Source organism: Callorhinus ursinus, unplaced genomic scaffold, assembly GCF_003265705.2.
Source record: "Callorhinus ursinus isolate GAN/ISIS: 27379988/994484 unplaced genomic scaffold, GSC_fseal_2.0 scaffold10, whole genome shotgun sequence".
Lineage (NCBI taxonomy): Eukaryota > Metazoa > Chordata > Mammalia > Carnivora > Otariidae > Callorhinus > Callorhinus ursinus.
The window spans coordinates 38,694,115-38,710,876 of record NW_027397072.1 but is presented as its reverse complement, the minus strand read 5'-3'; the positions used below and the strand labels follow the sequence as shown (position 1 = coordinate 38,710,876).

At 41.5% G+C, this 16,762-nt stretch overlaps 1 protein-coding gene across 4 annotated transcripts in view; it reads right to left on the bottom strand.

The window, feature by feature from the left end:
- Positions 1–3,734: 3,734 nt before the first annotated feature.
- Positions 3,735–16,762, bottom strand: part of LOC112821049 (immunoglobulin kappa light chain-like) — a 163,433-nt gene continuing 150,405 nt past the window's right edge. For 3 of the 4 annotated variants that reach the window (XM_073897429.1, XM_073897430.1, XM_073897427.1), the window contains exons 3-4: positions 7,768–7,818; positions 3,735–4,262 (exon numbers count right to left, since the gene is read on the bottom strand). In XM_073897429.1, the coding sequence (XP_073753530.1) occupies positions 3,928–4,262; positions 7,768–7,818 (386 nt within the window). In that variant the 3' untranslated portion in view covers positions 3,735–3,927. Of the gene's footprint in view, positions 4,263–7,438; positions 7,490–7,767; positions 7,819–16,762 lie in introns of all 4 variants that reach the window. The other variant, XM_073897428.1, reaches the window with a different exon arrangement.

Here is a 16,762-nt window from a genome sequence, read left to right as displayed (position 1 = left end):
TCATCTCACCAAGTTCTTGATGTTGGAGTGCCTCCCAGCTCAGTGCTTGAATTTCTCTATCCCTGCTTGCTTGCTAGGTATTGTCTCACAGTCTGTGAGAGACTTTTAACATCATCTGTGTGGTGATGACACTACACTTATGTCTCTAGTACTGACCTCTCTCTTCCACATTACAGGGTCTTATATCCAGTTGTCTACCTATCATCTCTGCTTGGTTGTCTGATATGCATCTCAGACTTAGCACATCCAAAAAGGGAGCTCCTAAAGCTTCTGTAATCAAGGCAGTGTCTACTGGTATAAGGATGGATGGACAGTAAATCATGGAATGGAATCGAGATCTTAGAAATAGACCCAACTTTGTGGTCGGTTGATTTTCAACAAAGGTATTAAAGCACTCCAGTTGGGGAAAGGGAAGTCTTTGGGGTTAAAAGAATTATGACTGGGGAATAAGTTGAAGGAGCCCCTTGAAAGAAATCAAATGGTAGCCAAATGGAGCTACTCTTATGATGGTGACTAATGCTTGCACCTCCCTTGGTATACACCAGGCTGGGTGTTTAGCACTTCCTTTGAATTATTTCATTTAATTTTTACAACAGTCTTACAACTAAGACCTTCAGATGAGAAAACTGAGGCACAAAAGTCAAGAAACTTTCTGTTATGACTTGTGAGCATGTTTTCCCAGGCAATTATAGATGAACAATGCTGTGGGAAAAGAGTATAATAATTTGTCCACTGCATCTGGCCAGACTCATGGTGACGGCTGATTTGAACCGTAGTGCTAAAGAGCACAGAGCCCCTGGCTTCTGTCTCTGAGATTCAGCTTCAGGTCCTCCAGTGGCCACTCTGACCACCCATTTAGTTTACTAAAACATTAGGTCCCACCTTGTTCACTTTTATAACAACCCTCCTCCTCCTACCCCCCAGCACAGGTTCCCTGGCTGAATGGCACCTTCTGGGAAAATGAAAAGAGAAGAGACCTCAGGAAGATGGTGTGTTTGGCCCTTTGTTCTGTGCAGCGCCATGAGCACTGGAAGGCAGAATTGTATAGGTTTCCAGAGAGCAGAGTTGGGCAGGTGGGGATTTGATCCCAGGCCCCACCACTGACCAGCTGTGGGAGCCTGCCTTTAGCCTCTCTTCTCTGTAAATTGAGTGTAAGATATTTCTTGATGTGAACTTATTTTGAAGTAATATATATATATACACACACGTATGTATATATATATATACATACACACACACACACACACACACATATACACACATAGAACAGAGCACGGCTTATAATTGTACAGCTTGACAAATTTCCGCAAAGTGGCACACTTTGGTACTTACTTACCAAAACTCCAGAAGCCCCTTCCAATCCAGTCTCCTGCTAGGCACTACCTCACCCCACACTCAAAAGTAATCTCCATCCCAATTTCTAATTGTATTTTTAACTGGTTTTGAACTTTATATAAATGAAAAAATATATAGAATATATCTTTTTAAGACATACAAATGGCTAACAGACACAAAAAATGTTCATCATCATTAGCCATCAGGGAAATTCAAATCAAAACCACATTGAGATACCACCTTACACCAGTTAGAATGGCAAGAATTGACAAGTCAAAAAACAACAAATGTTGGAGAAGTTGTGGAGAAAGGGGAACACTCTTACACTGTTGGGGAATGCAAGTTGGTACAGCCACTCTGGAAAACAGTATGGAGGTCCCTCAAAAAGTTAAAAATAGAGGTACCCTATGACCCAGCAATTGCACTCCTGGGTATTTACCCCAAAGACACAGATGTAGTGAAAGAAGGGCCACATGTACCTCAATGTTCATAGCAGCAATGTCCGCAATAGCCAAACTGTGGAAAGAGCCGAGATGCCCTTCAACAGATGAATGGATAAAGCAGATGTGGTCTGTGATACAATGGACTATCACTCAGCCATCAGAAAGGATGAATACCCAACTTTTACATCAACATGGGTGGGACTGGAGGAGATTATGCTAAGTGAAATAACTCCAGCAGAGAAAGTCAATTATCATATGGTTTCACTTATTTGTGGAACATAAGGAACAGCGTGGAGGACATTAGGAGAAGGAAGGGGAAAATGGGGGGGCGGAATCGGAGCGGGAGATGAACCATAGTCCCAGAGACTATGGACTCTGAGAAACAAACAGGGTTTTAGAGGGGAGGGGGGGATGGGTTAGCCCGGTGATGGGTATGAAGGAGGGCACGTACTGCATGGAGCACTGGGTGTTATATGCCAATAACGAATCATGGAACACTACATCAAAAACTAATGATGTACTGTATGGTGACTAACATAACATAATAAAAAAAAACCTGAAATTAAAAAAAATATCTTTTTTTTTTAAGATTTAATTTGATAGATTGAGAGAGAGAAAGAGCACAAGCATGGGGAGCGGCAGGCAGAGGGAGAAGCAGGCTCCCGCTGAGCAGGGAGCCTGATGCAGGACTCCATCCCAGGACCCTGGGATCATGACCTGAGCCGAAGGCAGATGCTTAACTGACTTGAGCCACCCAGACACCCCTAGAATATATCTTTTGTGTTTGGTGTCTTTTGCTTATTGATTGATTGATTGATTTTTTATTGTGTTCAGTTAGCCAGCATATAGTACATCATAAGTTTTTGTTGTAGTGTTGATTACTTGCGTATAACACCCAGTGCTCATCCCAACATGTGCCCTCCTTAATACCCATCACCTGGTTACCACATCCCCCTCTCCCCCTCCCTTCTGCAACCCTCAGTTTGTTTCCCAGAGTCCAGAGTCTCTCATGGTTTTTCTCCCTCTCTGATTTCTTCCTATTCAGTTTTCCCTCCCTTCCCCTGTGGTCCTCTGCTCTATTCTTTTGCTTATTGTCATGTTTTTGGGATTCATCTATGCCAGTGGGCATGGTAATAATTTTAAAATTCTCCTTCTGTAATAGTATTTCAGTGTGTAAACATACTACAACTTAGTGGCCCATTCTATTATCGGTGGGCATGTGGATTATTTCTTGTATTTGGCTTTTATAAATGAGGCGGCTCTGAAAATTTTTACACAGGTTTTTTGGTGGACAGAGACACAGTCATCTAGGAGTGAGATTGCTAGGTTATACTGTATGAATCTCTCTCAGCTTTCTAGAACTTGCCCAACATTTTAATTAACATTTTTAACTTTGCAGTGTAATGAGACTTAAATTAAGTTTGTGTAAAGCGCTCAGTGTGGTCTTTGGCAGATAGATACATCATACTCCATTAAGTTGAAGGGCCATAATGGACTTTAACATTTCCTTATCCTTTGTTCATTTAGATCATTTTCATGGTCTTGTGATTTTATGTAATGTTACAGTGAATGACTCTTGATAGATGTTTCTTTCTTTTGAAAAATTTGCTTTCGGTAAATTCTCCTGGTAAGTTCAACTGGATCAAAAGATATGTGACTATAAGGACTGTCACCCTTAGAAGGCCACAGAGGGCCAATGGAGGTGGGTAAAATGAGGAAGCAGGCCTTTTATGCCATGGCCCAGGGGTGTGAGATATGAAGACAGGTGGTTTATGGCTTTCACAGAGGAGTGTCTTGTAGAGAGAGGACTGTAGGGTAGGGTAGAATGGGGGATGAGGATTTTTATAAATGATCGTGTATTTCATAGCAGCTCAATATTTAGTTCCTTAGAAGATAAGCTGGGTAATTGGAGAAAAACAATGTATAACAACCATTAAATCAGGAAGAAGAGGGAAATCATAGGTGCAAAGAGTCACTTTATTTATTCATTTCCCCCCAAATATTATTAGCATGATTAAAGCCAAAGAGGGGGAGGCAGTAAGGTGGGGAGAAGGGCCTGCAACAGGGGTGGGTCTCTGATGGGGAAAGGGCCGGAGGCCTGACGGGGGGAGTCAGGGAGCCTGGGACTGAGGGGCAGGTGGGGGGCCTGCTAGGCCACACTCTGACACTCGCTTCTTTGGAAGCTCTTGACAAGGGTGGAGGACAGGCTCTTGTGAGTGACCTCGCAGGAGTACTTGTCATGACTTTGGTACTCTGTACTGGGCATCGTCAGGGTGCTGCTGAGGCTGTAGGTGCTGTCCTTGCTGTCCTGCTCTGTGACACTTTCCTGGATGCCTGTGTTTTGGATAGCCCCATCCACTTTCCACTGGACTTTGACGTCTTTGGGATAGAAGCTATTCAGCATGCACACGACAGAGGCACTGCCTGTGTGTAACTGGTCCAGAGATGGTTGGAACAAAAAGACGGATGGCTGGGCATCATTCCCTGAGGAAGGAAGCACAGAGAATGGTCTCTAAGTAACGGGGAAGTTCTCCACTTAGGTATATTGTTTGTGGGCAGTCCCAGAGCCCGGAAGGGACAGACAGAGCAGCTTATCCTGTGTAGCAATGAGGGAGATATATCATCTCCACCATCTTGAGTTTTTCTCTAGCTCTTACCTCTTAAGAAAGTTTTAAATTGTTTCGTTTGAATCTTTGCAGCCATTTTAAGAACTTTTTGCTTTTCTGACCTCACCTTACTGCCTCCTGCAGTAAACACGAGTGGTTCACACAAAGACACAAAGGCCACTTCATTTGAGCCCCTCAGAGTTGAGAAGCGAGACCAGGTCTTGGCTCCCCGCCCCTCTTACACAAATCATTTCCCCCATGCCTCTCCCAGAACTGTGTGCAATGATAGCAGGCTGCCTCATCCTTCCTGGGTTTTCTTTGAGTGTCTTAGGGCCAGACCCACCCTGTAGAGTGGCTCCAAGCCCTGAGTCTGTGCCTGGGTTGGGGTGCAGCCCTGTCACCCTCTGTGATCAGGCCGGCAACTCTCCCACCTCTCACAAAGGCCTTGAAGGAAGACAGAGCCCTGGGCTGAAGGTTGTCATCATGTGGGATGATAACAGACCAGACCAGGAGGGCCAACTGTAACTTTGGCCACCTGCCTATGAGGAACTGGCTAGCTTCGGTTCTGACCCTGAGCACCTGCCAGATGGCCTCCTGGAAATCCCCGCTGTGGGTATTCAGGCCCGCTGGTCAGAGGGCAAGAGCTACAGTAACACATCAAGAAGCCTTTGCTGGAAGAACGCTGCAGATAAGTGAACAGGTTTTCATAAAGTTAACCTCCATTAACCAAGCAGTTCAACATAAGATACTGAACTTATTATATTTTGATATTTTTTTTCTCTTTGAACCTTCATTACTAATTTTTTTCAAAGAATTTTATAAAATAGGTTTGGCAGCAAAATAATAAGGATTCTAGAAAAAAAGGAGGGACATAGTCTATAAAGATACTCCTATCTGGGTAAATCCTTGACACCTTTAAAATATCCATCCTGCATTAAAATATTAAACAGTTAGTACATTTGATATGGAAATTCTTATAAGACATTTTATTAGCTTTTAATGGAGTTTAAAATTTGTAAAAGAGTTTTTAAAAGGCTCTAAGATAGTTTTAAAATAGTTTAAAACACTTACATAGTTTAAATAGCTCTAAAAGAGTTTTCAGAGTTTTAAAACAGCCCTAAAATAGTCCTATTTAATTGTTGCAGACCAAAAATAATCGTTCTTACACATCACTTTTGAAATCAGCTGAAGCAAACAACAAAAAATTACTAAACTATTTTAGAAGGTATGGGATTAAAATACCCAGATTAAAAATTTTCTATCACAGAAGGAAGGTATTGGTAAATACGCTGTTATTAAGTTTTTATTAATGGCATTTGTCTATGATGAGATATTTTGTACAACTGAACTATAATCCTCCCCAAGCCATTACATTTTTGAAAATCAAAAACATGTCACAAATTTATCTTTTCTCTAACGGTGTTTAATGTGAACTCAGTAGAAAGTTGATTGATCAAAACCAGAGTGGCCAGATGGCCTTAAATTAGATTTTCGCTGGTTGGGACTTTACCCTGAAGGAGTTACATATATTTCTTTCTTTTAGATTGCGCTTTTGTTATTTAAATACATTTGATAAGAGGAGATTGAAATGGTTTCATGTCATTGAAAAAAAAGTAGCTTTAAGTTTTTTATAAAAAAATTTTCAATAAGGGGATATACTAATGAATGTGAATTTTAGTTCTGAAATCTCTGATAAATCAGACTTCTCCCTGTTTTTTCCACATTAGCTCAGCGCCTGCCACATTTCTGTTCTTTTCTGTTAGCGCCGTGACTTGTACCACTGTGTTGGAAAAGCCACCACAGCAGAGTGGAACAGGCTGTGGCCTCTAGCTGTTAGGCGCACTGCCACATGGACTCTGTGGCCAGGTCACGAAAGTCATTCAGTCATAACGAAAGACTGCCATGAGGCCTACAGACCACGCAAGCCGTGCCGTGGCCTCTTTGGCGGTATAAAAAAATGGCCGAGTAATAACCAGGGAAATACAAGAACACACTCACTAAACTATTTAGTATTTTCCTACAAGTCCGTGGGCATTTAAAACACGCAATTATTCTATTTTGCTTCATTTAAACGAATTTCTTAAAAATGGAGGTTTTGGCGACAACCATCATCTTTTCACCATATATGGTAAGAAATCATTTCACAGTTAGTCTAATGTAGAAATTGGATTTTTAAAAAGGCGGTATCTCTCAAGATATAGAATCTCTGTAGAATTTCTGAATATTGACAGTTTATCACTCATTTTAGACTCTAAAGATGACATTGCTGCTGGTTCTCAATTAAACTGTATCTTTTACACAGCAAACAAGTATACTTTTCTAACTTCTTACTGACTTTTCATGCATTCTATTGATTTAAATTGTTATCTTATAAAATAACTTATCAGAGGAGAGAAAGTAGACCAAGAAATTTCTCTTCCGTATCATACATAATGAGCGAAAAAATCAATATAACATTTGGCAAAACTCAATAAAAATTAGTTTGCTTTTTCTCTTGAGCTCCAAAGTTTCTTTTTCATACTATACTAATTTTTTTCCTTTTGAATCTTGCAATTTAGATTAAATTAATCTTTTTGTCTACAAATCCATTTTTGCAGCTGAGTTTAACTTCGGAAATTGGTGATAAATGTGAAATAGTCTTATGTACTCATCTGCACAAAATTCAACCTTAAGCCTCTAAAAATCAGTACTGGCATTTAGGCCCAGATTTCAACAAGCAATAGAGAAAAATTACTTACGTTTGCTCTCCAGACGTGTCCCTGGGCCAAAGGTGGCCCACTGTATTAGTTTAATTGCTTTCCCCTCAGCAAAAACCTCTATTTGCTGCTAAGCTCATTAGATTGACGGATACAGAGAAAATCTGGCAATTTAGATGCCATGTCAACTAACTAGCTCTTCACTCTTCCTTGAGACAAACTGATTTTCAGTACCTTACTCATTTGATTTTCGGAAGAATCCCATTCTCTTCGGAATTGACCTCAACTCACATCCCACACATGAAAACCCCCAAATTTCACAACTCGACAAGAAGAAGGACTAGAAAAGTGTACTTACGTTTGAGCTCCACCTTGGTCCCCTGGCCGAACGTGAGCCACAGTGAGGGCTCTGACACTTACTCCTTAACAAAAACCTTCTTCTAATGCCAATCATAGAAGAAAGGCCAATTCAGAGAAAAATCCAGCTATTCCTCTCCCATTCCCCCCCACAAAGCCTATTCTCATCACAAACTCAACAACTTGTTTGCTTAGCTGTAAAGTTGGCTGTTTTCTGCTATTTACTTTAGGGTCACCAGGAACAGCTCATTTTACCAAAATGTCACAAACTTGAACAAATGATACAACAGGACAAAAACCTCACAAAGAATTGGGCAAAAATGTACTTACGTTTGATCTCCAGTCTGGTCCCTTGGCCGAAAGTGAACCACAGTGATTTCCCTTAACCTCCATCTCTACAAAAACCCTCCCTGAAAAGGTAGCAAGCCTCTCTCTCCTGTTACCCTGTTTTGATTTGGAAATCTTAAAAATTAGCCCTCAGCTAGCCTCCAGTGGAACAATTTTCCCTTCTCTGTACCTAATCTGGGAATGAAATTTGTTTTATCCCTGGCATGTAACTAATTAGAACACATGAAAAGGCAGGGGGGAGAAAAGCAGCAAACCACTTAGAAACAGTGAAGAATTGGTTGAAAAAAATACTTACGTTTTATCTCCAGCTTCGTCCCCTGGCCGAACGTGTACACACAGTAATTCCTCCTAACTTCCCTCCTATACAAAAACTGAGTTTCCTTTTCTGACAATCGAGCAAGACTCTCCTTTATGCTTGCCAGTACATTTCTGAAACTATAACTCAGACGAGTTTATCTCACTCATTGACTGAATTTTGTTCTTCATGGAAAACGTGCAACCAATTTTCCAGTTTGCTTACAGATTTTATCTTTATCCCAGAGGATGTCAGATCCTGGTTTCAAAACATCTGCTTCTATAGATCCCGTCACAGGCATGGGGACCATAAGACACAGACAACTGAGGAAGGAAGGTTTGGATTTTACTCACGTTTGATTTCCACCTTGGTTCCTGCGCCGAACGTATACCACAGTGACAGCTCCCCATTGTGTCACTGTACAAAAACCCTTCTCAGTGAAGGGGAACCAAGCCCTGGGTCGGCTGCTGAAGCTTCACTCTTTCCCCAGCAGGTATGCAAAGCCTAGGGCTTCCCTGACAGAGAATGTTTCCTTAGGTGAGATCTAAAATCCTGGAAGAGGATATATTTATTTATGTCTATGGCCTGATGGTCCCTTTCTTCAGCAATCTACCATATCTGGACTGTTTCTTATTGATTGATTGATTGATTGATTGATTGGAAAGTGGGCTGAATGGCAATTACAAAGAAAACAAACAAGTTTTAAAAATTGCACTCTTGGGCGCCTGGGTGGCTCAGTCCTTAAGTGTCTGCCTTTGGTCCAGGTCATGATCCCAGGATCCTGGGATTGAGCCCCGCATCGGGCTCCCTGCTCAGCGGGAATCCTGCTTCTCCGAACTCTTCCACTCCCCCTGCTTGTGTTCCCTCTCTTGCTATGTCTCTCTCTGTCAAATAAATAAATAAAATCTTTAAAAAAAAATAAAAATAAAAATTGCACTTTTTTATACTTTCTCCTGGGGGTGGGGGAGCTGTTGCAGATGATAAACCTCATTCAGTGTAATTATGGGATTCTAGTTTCTCTCAGTTAAGAATAATTAAAGAACATTTTCCTATTTGAACCTCTCCTCTGCCATGATGTTTCAAAAACGGTAGACTAAATGTATATCAGATCAAGGCCCATGTTTTACTTTGAAAGGTATTTTGGCATGAAGCTATAGATGACACAAGAAACTAAAAGATCAATAGAGATTTTATTTATTTAGAAAGACAGCATGAGCCAGGTTGGGGCTGGGGAGAGGGGCAGAAGTGGAGGGGGATGGAGGACTTTGTGCCGAGCTAGGAGTGCAGAGCCTAGCATGGGGCTTGATCCCACAACCTCAAGACTCTGAGACCATGACCTGAGGTGAAATCAAGAGCCAGACACCCAACTGACTGAGCCACCCAGGTGCCCCTAAAACAAAGATCAATAGAGTAGAAAGTAGACTTTACTTAGTTGGTCATCTGTTGCCCACCATGTTCAATGAGCTGAACCAAGTGCATGCTGTCTTTGGAGCTGTCAGGGAATCATGGCATGCCATGGTGTTTCCACAGTAACCCCATCAAGGACACTGAAGATCTCATTTTAAGTGCAGCTCCACTTACTGAAGTCTTGTTTCCCTCTTAACCTTCTATCCCCCTGCTCAGCATACATTCCTCTCACCATCCTCAATTCCTTACAGCTCTTCTGTGGCTTCCAGCTCTTATAAAACTCTCTCTGGGGGCGCCTGGGTGGCTCAGTCGTTAAGCGTCTGCCTTCGGCTCAGGTCATGGTCCCAGGGTCCTGGGATCGAGTCCCACATCGGGCTCCCTACTCAGCAGAAGCCTGCTTCTCCCTCTCCCACTCCCCCTGCTTGTGTTCCCTCTCTCGCTCTGTCTCTCTCTGTCAAATAAATAAATAAAATCTTAAAAAAAAAAAAAACCAAAACTCTCTCGCTGCTCAGAAACACCTTTGCTCACCTGTGTTAGCTTGTGAACAATGAATTCTTTCAAAACTCAACTCCAGAGACCTTTTCTTGGATTATCCCCTAGCCAGTGACTCCACTTTGCAGAGCACAGATGCAGATCTAGAACGCCTAATTGTTCTTACCTGCTCTCAGATTCTTCCTACCCTACTGGATTGTAAATTGATGTTTCATTGTCTTAAGAGTATTTGGAGGATCAGTCCTTATCTTTACTTGGCAAATGTTCAACAAACATTTACAGAATGAAGAAATAAAAAAACACCTAACAATGAATAATTGAAAATCAAAAATGGACCAGAGCTAATAAGTTATAAAAATCAAGGACTAATACTGACCACTGCAATAGTAAGTTTTACAAGAGAAATCGTAGTAGGTGTCCTTGATTCTGTCACTGAGAGCTTTGCTATTGTCTTTAATAGCAAAATCAGCAGTGGATCTCCCCAGATATGAGGAAAGAGAGGAATCTTGGAGGTAGAAAGAAGAGAGAAACTGGCAAGTGGACATTTAGTGTGCAAAATAGTTGACTGAAGACATAGTCAACATAGATCCTGAAGAGGATATAGTGATTTTCTCTGCAGAGATACAAGCAATACCAGTCATTGTACTTGACATTAATTGAGCACTTACAAAGTGTCAGACATTGTACATGAATCATCACATTTAATTATCCCCCTAAATCTAGGAACTAGAAACTGATATTTTCCCTATACTGTAGATGAGGAAAGTTGAATGCTGAGACTTAAGTAACTTCACCACAGCAGTGAGTGACAGAGCTGGGGTTGGAACTCAGAGCTCATGCGCTTCGTTGGCCCTGGGAGTAGAATCACCCAATGGAAGCAGCATGCATGGCAGAAAACTCTGGGGTGGGGGAAGGAAAAAGAAACTCCGTAGACTGTCCTAGGCTTGGAAATGAGTAGACGAGTGTGCTCAAATGTGTATACAAGACTGCTCACTGAAATGTTGTTTAAAAGTTGAAGAAATGGAAAATAACTGAAATCTTCATCAATGGGAATTTGGTTAAACTAATTATGTTAGAGCTTTGCAATGGAACACTAAGCAACCAATAAGAGGATGAAGTAGGTTTCTATATGGTCACATGGAATGTGATCATGAAAATATAGGCCACGGAATGGTATATTTTGTATGATATTCTGATTCTATTGTAATGGATATATATGGATTGAAATACAGGGTAATTCCTGAAGGAAATACAATGAACTGTACACACTAGTTATCTCCTGGGCTTACAGAGGTGTGTTATTTGGGAAGAGGAGAGCAGTGACACTTTCTCCCCTTTTGTATATTGTAGATTATCTGATTTTTAAAAATTAGGTGAATACATTAATTTTGTGGTTTTCAAGATCAATAAGACTACATCAGTTTTGTTAAAGAGTAAACTCTGGCTTTGCCTACTAGAATTCTCAGTATTTATGTACCAGGTACAAATACAGTTTTAAATGATATACACACATGCATGAGTTTTCTTTGTCAATTAAACATTTTTCTATAATCTTTAGATTGAGAATGCAAAAAAGGTTGTTTTCCTGGTTCTGCATAGGAGATACTCTTACAATCATAGGAGATGTAGAGGTGATGTAGGGGCTGGAAAATGGGAATGATAATGATGACATGGCATTATGTTCTTCATTGAATAATGTGAAATTGGGGTCCAATATGAGGAGTACAGCTGAATGATTGTACTAAGAGAGTATTTGCTACCAATAAAAAGTGCTTATAAGAACCATTGTGGCAATGGGGCGCCTTAAGTGTCTGCTTTTGGCTCAGGTCATGATCCCAGGGTCCTGAGATGGAGCCCTGCATCGGGCTCCCTGCTCAGCAGGAAGCCTGCTTCTCCCTCTTCCACTCCCCCTGCTTGTGGTCCCTCTCTTGCTGTCTCTCTCTCTCTCTCAAATAAATAAATAAAATCTTAAAAAAAAAGAACCATTGTGGCAAAAACTATTTTGTTGATCACATACAGTAGTGATCAATAAGAATGTCTGTGTTGATGTAACATAACATGGATCACTGAGAAATGGTTGAGATCCTTAATATGTGTATGGTTTATTATTCAAAGGCAAAGGTTGTCTTTGAAGCATCTGTGAAGTTCTGTTAGGATCTACTATTTACAAAATGTCCATGATGGGCCTTGATAATACTGATTTTACTGAGGAAAGGCAAAGTGCCAATAAACTAGTCTGAGAGGTTCTTGGGTTTGTATATAAGAGTGATGGAAATAGAAATTTGTGTGAGCATTCCAACAAACTCATAATGAAGCTGTTTCCCATTTGGCCCCCAGCAAAGTTAGAATCTTAGAATAAATTCTAAACTGTGGAAGAGAGAGAGAGAGAGGAGGGAAGGAGAGAGGAGGAAGGAAACTTACCTGGCTCTGGAATATTTGTGTCTGATAATCCATCTTGAAGTCTGTGGTTCACTATTTTTTCTAGCTCATCAATCACAGTAGAGTCCAAGGTAGGTGATTCTCTTTACTTCGGCTTGACTCCTCCATAGGATTGTAATGGCTGTCATTTGTACTTGATTTAAGCTGATATCCCACAAGGTGAAGACAAAATTCTGGAGTCCACATTTAGTGGTGCCTAGAACTTGATCAATTGCCAGTCTTTCAGCTGGAGTGCCACAAACTGATATCTGTCCTGAATTCCTAAGGGGTAAAGCTGGCTGCATAGCTGAGAGGAAGGGAGACAGAGGAGGTCACTTGAGAAATTGCTGCTTCCTTGCGGCTTTGGAGCTGTGTCTTTTTCCACTCATCTCCGAAGAAAGAGGTGCTGAGAGAAGCAAAGTCCTTTGCCCAAACATATGCACATGTTTGTGCCATAAACATGACCCAAGATTTTGGACCAGCTCTGGAAAATATAGATGCTTATCATGTTTCCAAGAAGACATTCAGGCTGCAGGTATTCTCTGACTATCTAGAGTGAAAGAGAAAACAGTACTAGTGCTGGGGTTTATTACCCTTGGAGAGGCTTAGCCACCCAGATTTACATATCAAGTGTTACGGTTTCTGGTTGGTTATACACAAGTGATGAGTCCCTTGAATTCTGCTCTGGAGTTCCCTGCCCCCCTTTGTTTGTCCCCTTGGCATCTAACCCTAGCCTCGTGTCCTCTCTCAACCTACCACCGAGAAACACATCATGGACAACTACTGTGAATGGGCTAGCTCTGGATGCAGTTATGAAATTAATGAATTCAGGCTTGATGCTTCATACTTTTTTTTCTTCTCTGTTGTCAAATCTTCAGGTCCCTCATGGGCACTCTTCTCTTCTCCCTCCTGGCTCAGGACCTAGCCCTGAGTGCCCCTATCCCCCACCCCCCACCCACTCTTGTTCATCCTGGGTAAGGACCTGGGCTCAGATCTCTCCTGCCCACTGTCCAACACTGCCTCATGCCTTCAACATGTATAATCCTGATCCCATCCAGAAGGATTCTGACCTCTGCTTTCTGTTCCCATTAGCTCCTCTGTTCAGCTCCGTAGGTCACTTGGTTACCACTTGACCTAATATTGTGCTGCTCCTGCCTCCTGCCCTATTCTTCCTGTGTGTGTTGCTTTCTTTAAAATATTCTTAAAAATCTTTTTTGTATTTTAGATTTTTTTTTAACAAGCAGGTATTGTGATGGAATGTATGTGTTTAATCCATCATCTTAACTTGGATCCTCCTTTAATTGGCTCCTTTGAGATCTATAAAGAACTTACCAAACTCAATACCCAAAAAACAAAAAATCTAGTCAAGAAATGGACAGAAGACATGAACAGACATTTCTACAAAGAAGACATACAAATGGCCAACAGACACATGAAAAAATTCTCAACATCACGGCATCAGGGAAATTACAGATCAAAACCACAGTGAGATACCATCTCACACCAGTCAGAATGGCTAAAATTAACAACTCAGGAAACAAAAGATGTTGACCAGGATGCAGAGAAAGGAGAACTCCCTTACACTGTTGGTGGGAATGCAAACGGGTGCAGCCACTCTGGAAAACAGTATGGAGGTTGCGCAAAAGGTTAAAAATAGAGCTACCCTGTGACCCAGCAATTGCACTACTACATATTTATCCAAAGAATGGAAAGAGCCCAGATGTCCATCAATAGATGAATGGATAAAGATGTGAGACACACACACACACACACACACACACACGCACGCACGCACACACACAGGAATATTACTGAGCCATCTAAAAGAATGAAATCTTGCCATTTGCAATGACGTGGATGGAACTAGAGAGTATTATGCTAAGCAGAATAAGTCAGAGAAAGACAAATACCATATGATTTCACTCATATGTGGAATTTAAGAAACAAAACAGATGAACATAGGGGAAGGGAAGGAAAAATAAAATAAGATGAAAACAGAGAGGGCGGCAACAACCCAAAAGAGACTCTTAACTACAGGGAACAACTGAGGGTTGCTGGAGGGGAGGAGGTGGGGGATGGGAGAACTGGGTGATGGACATTGAGGAGGGCACTTGAAGTAATGAGCACTGGGTGTTCTATGCAACTGATGAATCACTCAATTCTGCCTCTGAAACTAATAATACAGTATATGTTAATTAAATTGAATTTAAATAAAAAATTAAAAAATAAATGGGATTAAACTAAGCTGGCTCTTGGCTTTCCCTCCCATCCTAATCAGCATATACATTTAAGGGTTATTAGTCTGGTGCCGGTGAAAGAGGAAGCACAGGGGCGCCTGGGTGGATCAGTTGTTAAGCGTCTGCTTTCGGCTCAGGTCACGGATCGAGCCCCACATCGGGGTCCCCGCTCAGCAAGGAGCCTGCTTCTCCCTCTGTCTGCTGCTCTCCCTGCTGGTGCTCACTCTCTCTCTGTCAAATAAACAAATAATCTTAAAAAAAAAAGGGGGAAGCACAGATCACTCCCTTCTCCATCGTGCTCCCCTCCCCCTCCTGCCCCCAGCGTCCTGATTATCCTGGCTGATACCTAGAGTTCCAAACAAGACAGAGGGATGGGAAGAGGTCAGGCCTATAGGAAAACAAACACACACAAATATCAATACGGAAACCCAACTGAATGAAATAAGGAATAATTGAACTTTTAAGTTAAATATAATGGATATGTCCATCACTCGCTCAAAATCCCCCTTGCAATGACAGAAGAAATATAAAAATGAGAATAAATTAATTTTGTGGTTGGAGAATCATGAAGGGGCCTATTAGAAAAAAAAAAAAACATTTGCGGAAAACCACAAAGATTTATTTTTTTTTTAAGATTTAAATTTTGAGACACTGAAATCTAGAATCTTCCATTCCATTGCAAAAATAGGAGGGGTCCTTGACACAGCCAGTACTAGTCTTCCTCACAAAGCCCTGGAAAACACATACTTCCGAGCTATCAGGGACTGGGTCTGGGGGTGGGAAGGGTACGCTGCCCAAGGGGGACTAACCCCCTGGGCGGCCTCCACTGAGCTTGCACCCACCCTTCAGGCCATGGGAATAGTGATGGAAATAAAAAGGGATAAAGTTACAGGCATTCCAAAGCAATGGGATAAAAAATTCTCCCAGGCCGGCCGCCTGGGTGGCTCAGTTGGTTAAGCGACTGCCTTCGGCTCAGGTCATGATCCTGGAGTCCCAGGATCGAGTCCCGCATCGGGCTCCCTGCTCAGCAGGGAGTCTGCTTCTCCCTCTGACCCTCTTCCCTCTCGTGCTTTCTATCTCTCATTCTCTCTCTCTCAAATAAATAAATAAAATCTTTAAAAAAAAAAATTCTCCCAGGCCACTAGAAGGAAAAGAAAAATGGACTAAGAAAATTAAACCAATCTAGCAAAATTCAGGAAAAGGAGATAAAAAAATCACAAAGAAAGTATTAGATAAATAGAAATATAAAATAAGATGGAAAGACTGAATCCAAATAGAATAGTCACAAACTATAATAAATGCTGTTAAGTTATTCAGAATTTGTAAATGAGGCAAAAAGACGACTATTGATAAAGATTCTCTCCTTGACCGAACTCCACTCGGGCTCCTCTGAACTCTCTTCTCAAGTGGGCTCGGAATTTTGTGTTCATCTTTGCATTGTCCAATTTTAGCAAGAATCCTGCTAAATCAGTTTTACCAGAATCCCCTTTCTTGATATCTGATCGCAGTCAACATCTGATGGGCTTCCTCAGCCTTCACTGTCCCCAGGTGATGTCTGATCACCCTGGCTTGCCTTCAGCAAGAATCCTGTTAGGTCAGTTTAACCAGATCCTCCCTTGAACAGGGTGTTTTCTCTTAGTCATTTTCCATCCACTGACCCCCACCTTGCTACCTGGCTATAAATTCCCACTTCTCCTTGTCTTGGAGTGGGGCCCAATCTCTCCCTTCCACTGCAGAACCTCCTTGCAGGGGTCCCTCCACATTATCTTGATGGTCCTAACTAAGTCGGCCTTACTTTTCTTCAACCAGTGTCTTGAGTAATTATTTCTTTAACACTACATATCCTTTTAGGGTTATTTGACTTGCTAGAGAAATAAAGTTTTTTACTTTTCTAAATACAGCTGACTAATTACAACTGATTAAAAACTAGATTTCAAAAGGTTGGACGTTAACCTAGAGAAAACTGATGTCATGAAAATGATATAAATTATGTTTGTCTGAGGAGACAGCTCTAATGCTTATAGGTCTTAAAGACATTAACCAATTAGATCTTAGTGATCTTATTCTGGCAGTGAAAGGTGTGTGTGTGTGTGTGTGTGTGTGTGTGTGTGTGTGTGTGTGTGTGTGT